Genomic DNA, 11082 nt, shown 5'->3' with positions numbered 1-11082 from the left:
ATGTTTTTAGTTGCTTTTAGAGAGACACCAAAAAAAAAAAACTATAGTACATAAGTATTCCTGTGATATAAAATAAAATGTGGTTTTAATTATGAGTTCTTACCTTCGAGACAGACGATACAGTAGCGGCTAATGGAGGAGGAGGAGGGGGGGAGGAAGGGGGGGAAGAGAGTTGGCCCGTACGTAGACACGTGATTTCGTACCGTACCTTACACCCTAACTTACATAAACTTAGCTTGCGTAATTTTTTTTGCTTTTTTTCGATTTGTATTCTTTCTTTAGCACCACACTGATATTTATCGTAAATTTCCTGCTTTATTTCCATGGTCATCGTGAGTTTCTTCTTCTACCATCTTTACCATTCACTTTCTTAGGCCTCATCATTATTATGAAGAATAATGCACAAAATAGAGAGAAAATCACGCAGATAACCTAATGCGTATGGAAGTTGATGTGTACGATGTGTACGGAAGTGGACGAACAAGTGTGGCGGCGTGGGCTGCTCAAACCTTTACCTCGTATCTCAAAGCAAACATTTGCTCGAAGGTTTGCTGGTATCTCGGAATAGTCATATGTCGAGACGCTCGTATCTCGAGGTATTCCTGTATAAAGTTTCCTTTTCCCCCTTCATATTCTCAATCCATTTTCTTGGATTCGTGAGCCACTGTTGTCTATTTCCTCAGCATATCTCAAAAGTATGACTTCGGAATTCTTTCTGTATTTAATCTTGTACTAAAGTGTCTAACTTAAGAGTCAGGAAACGCTAAAGCCCAGAAACCTGTGTTTACAATACAAACAATTTTAATGGTGTAACCAACAATCAATAACCACTTCTAGTTAGAACATTTCTGAAGAAAGGAGGAACCGAGAAACACTTATAAAACGGTCAGTTGTAACAAAATAACTGGTGTTCTCATCATCATCATCATCATCATCATCATCATCATCAGTATCATCATCGTCATCATCATTGTCATCAATATTATCATGGCAAATAAAATAGAAACAACTTTTGTACAGAGGTTTATACAGGAATAGTTTCTTTTTTTTCTTCTTTTTTTTCATGTTGGATTGTTGACCCGAGGAAGACACAAACATCATCATCATCACCATTATCATCATCATCATCGTCATCATGAAGCAGACGTGGACTTTTTCACACAGATTGCATATGTTCTTCTTTCTAAGGTGGTTCTAGAAAATGTCGTTTTTTTTTTGTCACGTTTTTGTTTTTTAACACAAGCTTATTTGCGTGGTGAGTTAAAAATTGCATACATAACATATTCATGGTGAAGCTGGACAGACTGCACTGTGTTTTTCCTTATCTCTTTAAAATATAGGCAACCTTTAAAGCACTTTTTTCCTTTAAAAAACGAAACAAAGAAACTATTTTTAAGACACTTTTTTCATTTTTAACTGCCCACAATGGGAAAAATTACATTGATAAAAATAAATTAAAGATCAGTGGGACTTTTTATATATCTTAAAAAAAAAAGGTTAGCGCTACGTTAAAGATAATATTTAATTAAAAATAAAAGTTACAACATCGGAAAACACTAAATGAGCTTCAAATAAATAATTTGGGAGGATATAAAAACAACAACAACAAAAAAAAACTTGATGTAAAATTCACATTTCTGACCGTGTGGAGATTCAGGGAGTTACAGTGACAAAGGTTCTGCAAAGGAATGGGAACATCGGCAGTGCCGTTATAGTACAAGGCATTTGTTGGCATAGTTTAATTAAGTCTGTATTTTTTATTTTTCATGATTTTCTACAAGTACAATATATGTTTATAGATCTCTATATATTTATTCATGTATATTTCCTTTCTGGACAAGTAGAAGAAGATGAGCATGTGAGCAGAGATGCACCTGTGTGATTGGTCTGAAGTGTTTTTCATCATCATCATCATCATCATCATCATCTTCATCAGAAAGTGAGGTGCTTGTCATTTTTTAATTAAAAGAAACAAAGTCATCTTCCAGCAGGATCCAGACCTCAAACTTCCTGATTTAGGCCTCGTCAAACTCTTGGTCCTTGATCTTCATTTTGATCACAAAAAAAAAAAAAAAGAAAAATACAGTTTACTGTCACATACGGCAGAGGTTTTCAAAGTCTGGCTCTAGGGCCAATCGGGGTACTTGGACAGGTTTTCAATACACTAGATTTGTGATTGTAATTCGCCATTAAGTTTAGCAAATTATTAATTTAACTTAATTATAATCTTGGCTAACTTTAAATAAAAAATACCAAAATGTACTTACAGCTGTTTCTGAAATAAATACTAGCCAATTTAGCTGTGTTTTTGTTCTTAACATAATTTAAAAATGTATGAATATTTTTCATTTCTGTATAATATAATAAATATAATTTGGTGATTTCTTGATAAAAATAAAATGAAAAAAGTGTTCTTCAAAGATCCGAATCAAAATCAACCAAACTAAAGGTTTCATTTTCTGAGCTAAAATGTCAAAAAAGAAAAAAAAAAAGAAAAAAAAAGTAGCAGTTTGGTAGAAATCTATTTAGGCCTGGATCAATTTAACTGTGGAGCACTAATTAAAACTTGTTAAAATACAGTGAATTGTATGAAAGTTAATTGAACGTTGGCCCCTGAGCGAAACTTCGGAAACCCCTGACGTATGTGGACGAAGGAAACTTAAAATACAGTGAATTGTATGAAAAGTTATTTGAACGTTGGCCCCTGAGCGAAACTTTGGAAACCCCTGACGTATGTGGACGAAGGGAAATCTTTTTTGTTCCTTTTTAAATATCGTCAGTAGCTCAAGTGTAAAACAACAGACATCAAGTGCAGTAAGCAAAATATCCACGGGAACATACTTAGAATAATTTCTTTTTGTGCAGATTATTTCAGTGATGCATCAGTCTTTACAGTGATGTATACAGATTGTACAAAAAAAAAAAAAATCAAAAAAGTAGTTTAAAGTCTTATTCAGTCTGAAATGGACTTTTTTCTTTATCCAGTGTGTGTGAATTTGATTCACTTTCTGTCAGTCTGTGTCTGACGTTTTTCTCATGTACAGTATCTTTGTGGTGAAGAACAGAACAATAAACACGACTGTACTGTTTGTTGGTTTTCAGTGGCTGTGATTCAGTGTGTGGGGCTGCTGGGGCACGGTCCTCGGTGGCCGAGTTCCTACTCTTTGACCTCACGTTCCGATTCGACCCGCACTTCAAGACCTCCCCTCTCCAGATGCTCCTCCATCTTGATGGAGAAGATGTTGTTGGTCTGCGTGCCTTCGTCCAGCTCCTTCAGCAGCTCGTGGCTGCTCTCCCTGAAGTCTGTCAGCTCCTCGTCGAAGGCCGGGCTGCTGCTGCTGCTGCTGATGCTGTTGGTGTTTGCAGCATTAAAGCTGCTGCTGCTGTTGTTGTTGTTGGTGTTGGTGGTGTTGTTGTTGGGCTCCTTGGCTGTCTTGGCCGGATGATTGACGTAAAAGCGCTGGTTCTGGAAGAACTTGATGATGGTGAGCTTGGGCAGGTCCAGCTGAGCGGACAGCGTGTGGATGGCCTCCTCGTCTGGATACAAACCCACGTCCTGTATGAAACTCTGCAGGATTCCCAGAGCCTCCAGGGAGATCTTGCCTCCACCGGTGCGCGACTTGATGCCGCCGATGCCTCCGGCTCTGCTTCCGTCGTCCTCGGTCTCGGCCGGTGAAGCCGTGGATGGTTGGCGAGGAGGCAGCCGCGGCCCTGTTGGCTGCTGATGCTGCTGGTGCTGCAAAGGCTGCTGGGAGAGAAGGGGCTGTGAGGGATGTTGGAGTGTGAGGGAAGGCTGGTGCTGCTGCTGGGACTGAGGAGGCTGAGGCTGTGGAGAGGAACCGGGAGAAGCAGAGATGTTATCAGTCGTACACTTGTCCTGATAAAAGCTAAGATGAACAGAGCTGAGCTGGAGGAAGTTAACGTCTCATTAAATAACTTTTCACTTTTCAATTGACTTCTGTTTGCCACAGTGCTGTATATTGTGGCTCTTATTTTGTAAAAGGCTACAATATGATTTGTACTTTTTTTTTTCATTTTCATTTCATTTGTATTTTTTGTTTTGTTGTCTTTAGCCGTTTTTATTTGGTTAAAGTTAACATTTTTGGAAAATAAATTAAAATATAAAATAAATTATTAAAAAAGAGTTTTGTCATATTTAGCTGGTACTAATGCATTTTTGTGTGCATTTTTCATCATAAGTTAAATGTTTGAAATATTTATTTGAAATTAACTGTTACTGTCACATGCTAACATCAGGTTACGAAAAGTGGAGCAGAGGGATCTACCTTTGTAATCACTGGAGAAGAAATAATAGCAAAAAAAAACAAAACAATCCCATGATTATTTCCATGTTAATTGATAATAAAAAATAAAAAATCGATACGTTGCTGTAGAACATATGTGTCAAACTCAAGGCCCGGGCGCCAAATGCGGCCCACGGGAGCTTAACCTGAGAAATTAAACGTTTTTTTATTAATTGATCATCTTTAAATAAAGAAAGTAAATGGATATGACTGGACGTAAATTAGTAAAAATTAAGCACATTTTTAACTGTCCCACTGCAGCCTGGTACTAAATGACTAATGGACCAGTACTGGTCCGTGGACCGGCCGTTGGGGACCCCTGATCTTCCAGTTAGAACCGGTCCTTCAAGTGGAACTTTGAACCTGTCAGGGAGTAATCACAGAAACCTGACCTGACTTTCCCCCCTTCTCCTACAACGTTACCAGCTTATCTCTGTTCCGTGCCAGTCCATCACTGAACAACCTCTCTGTGAACAATTCACTTTGGTTTGATTTTTTGCCGTTGTGTGTGTGTGTGTGTGAGATGACTTTGGCTGATTTGCCGCAGCATCAAATGACATTTTTTCCTCTGTTAGTGTAAACACTTGACACACACAGCTCGTAAAATGTCTCATTGTGTGGCTGTAGAGTCAGTGAGCGAGCGAGCGGCTGAGTGTGTCACGTCCGTCACTGACCCCAGCTATTTGATTTTTCTCATTTCTGACTGTAAAGCTTCGGAGACGACGTTTTAAAGTGGAGTTTTCTCAACAAACAAGCACAATTACAGGGAGTGGAATGTGGTTTTAATTTATATTTTAACAGTGGAAATGCACGGAGCTGCGGTGGTTCCTGTAGAGTAAATCTGAGCTCATTTGGCTGATGCACAGCTCTGGTGGAGGACAAACACCATTCACTCATGGACAGTGAGAATGGCGACCATTAAATCTATAACAATCCCATTGAAACTGCATTTCTGCAGCAAATTTCTCCATATCCGCTGCTGAAATGTGAGTTTGTAAATGGCAGCCCCCCTTTTGAAACGTTGGCCACGTTTCCAAGTCACGAAAATAACTAATCAACTGCTCGGCTGCAGCGCAGACTTTTAATACACATATTATTGTGCTTCATTAAGATATTTCCAGCACTAACAGAGGCTGTGTGCGTGTGTGTGTGTGTTGGCATGTGTGTGTTTTCCAATTCATCTGCCAGATGTCTCTTGTAAAAGCAGCGTTTGTTAAATAAAGTCAGGGTCGTTACACAGCGTTCGGTGAAAAAACTTTTAAGTGTTGCAGTGTTTTAAATTAACAAGAGGGAAAAAAAACACTTTGAGTGTTGTTTATTACAGATTTCTGCAAAATTAAATAAAAAAAGATTAAATAAAGGGTGAGAAATATGGTTAGTTTTTTCTTCTCCTGCTCATTTGTTGCTGCAGATTGAAACACAGCAGCCTGTGAAAATACTTGAATAACCGTTCCTCAAATCTGATCGGGATTCTCTTTAATCCAGTTGCTTAAATAGGAATTAAAAGAAGTCAGTAGTCTCTGAAATGATTTATTACTTAACTTAAAGACGAGACATCATCTTTTCGCAGTGCTTAACTCATCGTGTCTGAAGCAAATTAGATAAATGTTCATATAAACGAAAAAAACTATTTTCGTTGAAGTAAAATGGGATTTTATTCATGCCTAAACCAAGTCATGTGTTTACTTTGTTTTAATTGTAGCTGCAAATATTCTACAAATAGAAATATGTCTCTACTAAATAATTTATTTGATACATTAGGAGAGCTTTATAATTTGTACAAAAAAAGAAAATTTTCTTGCTTTAGATTTTAAGTCAGGGGATTTTCCTTCTCTGCTGCATTTTATTGGACAAAACTACTTAGCAAGAGACAACATATAAATATTAAATTATTATTATCAACGGCCAACAACGGCATTTTTAAATTTACTTTGCAAAAAAATCTAAATGTTAAAATTTTGAACATTTTTTGGAGTCTTTAAATTGGATCCACTACAATAACAAACTGAGGTTGAATCCATTTTTTTTTTTTTTAATTAGTACACAGTGTGTGTGTGTGTGAGATCACCCTACCTGTAACTGCTCAGTAGAAACGTGGATCAGGTGCGACGGCCTCTCGGCGTGATGCTGCTGCTGACCCGCGCTGCTCTCCTGCTCATAGATGGCGTCACGCTCCACCTGCGACAGACTCAGGAAGCGTCGAATCATGGAGAGGTTCTCCCACAGCGTCCGGTTCTCAGGAGATGGATCCTCCTTCCAGCGAAGCAGCTCACAGAGCCAACCCTGTGGAGAGAGAGTGATCCAGTCGAGTTAAACCTGACTCAACATGTGTCTGAGTTTGAACTATTCTTCCATCATTTAAGCCTAAACTTCAGTCCTGGAGCGGACGTTAAACACTCTGAGGTTACACCTTTGGTAAACTGAAACAAACAGAGCATTTCTGGAAGTTATTTATCCTGTATTCATCATCACACACACAAGAATAGAAGCGAGTCCACCTTTAGAAACACTTGATGTCATTAGTACTGTTTGTGGAACCCAGAAGTGGGTCACAAGACAAACACGGAGAGATAATAGTTTTCTCCATGTCTACGGCACGAATCACAAATAAATCACGTTTACATTTAGGTTTATTGAGTTTCTTTAAGAATCACACACAAAAAAAACCCTTTAGAATAATAATAATCTTATGTCATCAAATGCATGAAGAACAAAAGTGTAAATTACAAAGTTGAAAGCTCGTAGATAATCGGAAGAATTAGCTACTTCTACATTATACTTGTACATATAAGCCAATTCAAGAACAATTAACTCAGCTTTAGAAAGAAGTTTATTAAAAGAAATCCATATATTTATGAAGTATATTTGAAGCTCCGTCATACACACACAAACACCATACACGAGTAATGAGGCACCTGTTTGATGGAATAGTTTTATCTTACACCATACACGAGTAATGAGGTCTGCACCTGTTTGATGGAATAGTTTTATCTTTTGATTGAAGCCTTTAGGACTAAATTTGGGCCTAATTTGACGAGAAATTACATACACATAAATTAATCTGAATATCACTGATATTATAGTTTTTAGTTATACTGCATATTTCTAGTTTATTTTTTACCTTTTCCTTCTGCCTTGGCTTGTCTTTTTCATCTAGCTTTATTCATTTATTATTTGGCTTACATAAGTTTAAAATTAAATTTTTTTCTGTCCTTTTTCTTTTTCAATAATGTTGATTATACAACATCAAAAAAAGCAAACACTTTGGAATTAGCATGCCCTAATAATTTCTGACCCCAGTGGGTGTGTGTACATGCGCTCAGTTGACCACTCTGCGCTGGCGGAGTGTCAGAGCACTGCTGTAATCTTCCAGGCCAGTGTGTGGCAGCACCTTATATTTCCAGAGGATTACACCGGGCTACTGGTCTGCTCACACACACACACACACACACACACAGACACAAACATGGTGGGCAGAGCCACATCTTCACGCTGCATGCGAGAGATAACTCAGCAGTTTGGACGTTCCCTGGCAAGACTTCTCCCAGAAGACTCATGAAACCCAGGAGGGCTTCTGGAAGAAGTCAGGACCAGGCAGAGTGAGGCAAAAAAAAAACCAGAGACAAAGAGATAGAAAGTGCGAGGAAGGAAGAGAGAGAGAGACGTGAGGAACGAGGGGGTCGTAAAGCTGTAGCGAGCCCGTGAGCCCACCTTGTTCCTCTGCCATGTTTATTGTTGCGTTTTTAATTTGCATGCAGAGGGATTTGGACTGCGATTGAGTTGGGGGCTGTCTGAGGTTTTCAGCTGATTTGTTCGAGAGGGAGAACACCGAAGCAAACACACACACACACACACACACTCACACAGTGTCTTGTCATAGCCAGGGAAACAGTACCGAGGCCCAACACTGGAGTAATCCAACTCAAACACTCCCCAAACCAGCAGGATTAAACCCAGAGTAGCAGAGCCAATCAAACAAAGGCATGACGTGAACTTCATTACGATCAACGCCAAGAAGAGCGTTGACTGAAGTTAAGTAGACTTTATTAGTTCATGACTTCAAATCTGCGCTTGTCCGTGCCGTGGCCTTTTACACAGAGCAGCTAACTTTGTCTTTTTGTCTCTTTAAATGTGTGCGTACGTGTGTTGGTGAAACAACGGTTGGCGTTGCTGCTGCTGGACGGCTCTGTGGACAGTGGACAGTGGACAGTCAGCGTTTTCCATGGTGGTTTGGAGAGCTTTGTTTGTGTCTGTCTAATTGCATTGCTTCCACAGGCCGGTCACAGGAAGCACTGGGTGAGACGAGGAGCCACAGAATGTAGCAAAGGAAATGAGCAAGGATTAAAATAAAATAATAAAAAAAAAACAAGGATTGTCTCAGGTATTTAAATAACAGGGTTTCACATGTCCCTTCAAAATATACTGTTAATTTTCAGATTATGAAAATGTGTCTTTTATGTAAAAAAACATACCCCCAAAAAAGCAAGGAAAGAATAGGCAAAAATAATTTTAAACGATGGTCAAGCCACCAAGAACTGTAAATTAGACATTATAATAGAGTTAGTTCAATAATAGCACAGTGTAATGAACTATTATGAAAACACTCAGTCAATGTATCACTAAAAGTGAACCAAAAAGTAGGCTAAAAATGGTAAGCTCATCAAACGATGATTGTTAGTCAAAATGGAAGGTGCTTAAATCTCAATAAAGAACTACATTTTGACAGAAAAATAGCTAAGAAATATGACGGAGAATCAAAAATGCCCTTGAACGACGAATACGTTTCCTATCCCAGTCTATACAAACTCTAAAACACCGTGGCAGCTGAACGAAAATCGAGAAATGTAACTGTAGACAGATATGTAGACGTAGCCAAATAGCCAGTAGAATGCTGTAGAAAAACAGAAAGGGGAAAAATGCTGCTGTGAAGCTTAAAATATTTGAGAAACTTTAAACCAGTGCATATCATTTATTGATGCTTAATCCCCCTAAGAATCACAGATTGGATGTACGGCTCACTCGTTTATCAGCTATTTGGTTCAAAAGTACTAAATCGACATTTAATGTCGAACGTTCCCTCACTCTGCTGCTATGACGGTACTGTTGCTAATCTCCTTTCCCCTCCTTTATTGTTTAATGTGATTTGTTGAGCCTCTCCACCGCCTCTGACAAGCACCAGCCGCTCTTGATTGGATCATGAAAGTCGCTGCCCCCTGCTGCTGGAGTGCTCCAACGCGAACCACAAAACAAGGAAAAAAAAAGAAAAAAAAAGAGAGAGAGAGAGAAAATCTAGGGCTCTTCAATGCAGTGTGCTCGGGTGTTAGGTTGAAGATCACTGGAGGACTCTCTATAAATAAAATAGCACAGGTAGCTGAGAACAGGCCCTTGTGTTCTCAGTGTGTTTCAGCACAGCTGGTCTTCAGTCAAGATGGATTCAATAATGTCAAACCAGAAACTTGACTTTAACAGACAAGATAAATGGTAAACTCTCTCTACAAACCTCGTGCTTTTGTTAGAAGTAGCATACATTTGTCACGTAAACACCCGAGGATTTAGACTGTGGGTTCAACTGCTGCCTTGGCCAGCAGTGGTATGTTGCTCGATCCCCACCATCCTACACCCTGATTTCACCAGGACCACTTGCACACTAGCATCTCGCCCAAGGCATGTAAACTACTTGGAACTTGCAAAGGTTCTTAGCTGCACATTAAAATGACACGTACACTATAGAAACGTTCACCTCCGTGTGAGTTTAGGATAAAAATCAGAATGTTCAACTGATGTGACACCATGATGATTGCGTGGTGTAACCTGTTACTCTTAACCTGTTATTTTCCAGGAACAGTTCTAGTGTCTTTCAGTAGTACCATCCAGCCTTTGCACCAACCCTTAGTTTCACTCAAAACCGTGATACGCTCTACGACGTGTCTGGAAATAAAATGGGGATTACACTCAATATTTTGCTCCAGCGTCTCCTCTATCTCTGTAAGCGGCACAGATACTGGATTGCAGGCTGGATGAATTGACGTCAGGGATTGTTTGTTTAGACGATCACAGCATGACACCCTCATGAAACTGCTCAAGAATCTCTGGAAAAGCTTTGATTTGAAATCACATTTACTCAGCGCCCTCCACCCCATTCACCGCCGCTTTAAGAACATTTAGACCAACAGCAAAAGCTGTTGCGATTTAAATCGCAGCGTTTTAAAGCTCTTCTGCTTTGGTCTACAGTGTGTTACAGGAGAGTCAGTTCATGTTGATGCTGAATAAATCTCTGCATCCGCAACCACAGATGCTGCACACAGGTTCATCCGAGCAATAAGTACCAACAGGCAGAGGATTATCTTGCTACGTTGGCACAAACACCTGCGACAATATTGCCCAATAATCCTTTGCCTGTAGGTCATTGTTGCCCGATTATTAATTAGTTTCAAACAACGTCGCGAGCAACAGAGAACCAGCAGCCTTTTAGTCATTTTTTTGTCTCACAGCAGACACGGCGCTGACCAGGGAATTGTGGGTCTTTCGGGTCATAAGGTGGCAAATTAAAAAGGGTAATAAACTCTTCAGCAGCTCCATTGTACATCCCCTGGTATAAATAGCAGCCGGTTGTTCTGATAAAGAATGTTTTTCCTCCTAACACAATAGTTGGATTCATGTGCGGGATTCACCCAGTTATGCCAATGTGCTGCTACTGTGGAAGTGAGTGGCTGCAGTCACAGGCTGCCAATGCGAGGACAGGGCTGATCCGTCAGAGTAGAGACTGGTCATCAACCCC

At 39.6% G+C, this 11082-nt stretch overlaps 1 protein-coding gene across 6 annotated transcripts in view; it reads right to left on the bottom strand.

Annotated features, from left to right (window-relative positions):
- Positions 1-2661: 2661 nt before the first annotated feature.
- Positions 2662-11082, bottom strand: part of satb1b (SATB homeobox 1b) — an 81916-nt gene continuing 73495 nt past the window's right edge. For 4 of the 6 annotated variants that reach the window (XM_025061244.1, XM_025061242.1, XM_025061243.1 and 1 more), the window contains 2 exons: positions 6378-6587; positions 2662-3826 (listed from right to left, as the gene is read on the bottom strand). In XM_025061244.1, the coding sequence (XP_024917012.1) occupies positions 3158-3826; positions 6378-6587 (879 nt within the window). In that variant the 3' untranslated portion in view covers positions 2662-3157. The remainder of the gene's footprint in view (positions 3827-6377; positions 6588-11082) is intronic. The other 2 variants (XM_017038100.2, XM_008323283.3) reach the window with 1 other exon arrangement.

This window comes from Cynoglossus semilaevis, chromosome 13 (genome assembly GCF_000523025.1).
Source record: "Cynoglossus semilaevis isolate Cse_v1.0 chromosome 13, Cse_v1.0, whole genome shotgun sequence".
Classification (NCBI taxonomy): domain Eukaryota; kingdom Metazoa; phylum Chordata; class Actinopteri; order Pleuronectiformes; family Cynoglossidae; genus Cynoglossus; species Cynoglossus semilaevis.
The sequence above is the reverse complement of the archived record's forward strand: the minus strand, read 5'-3'. Positions and strand labels throughout refer to the sequence as shown.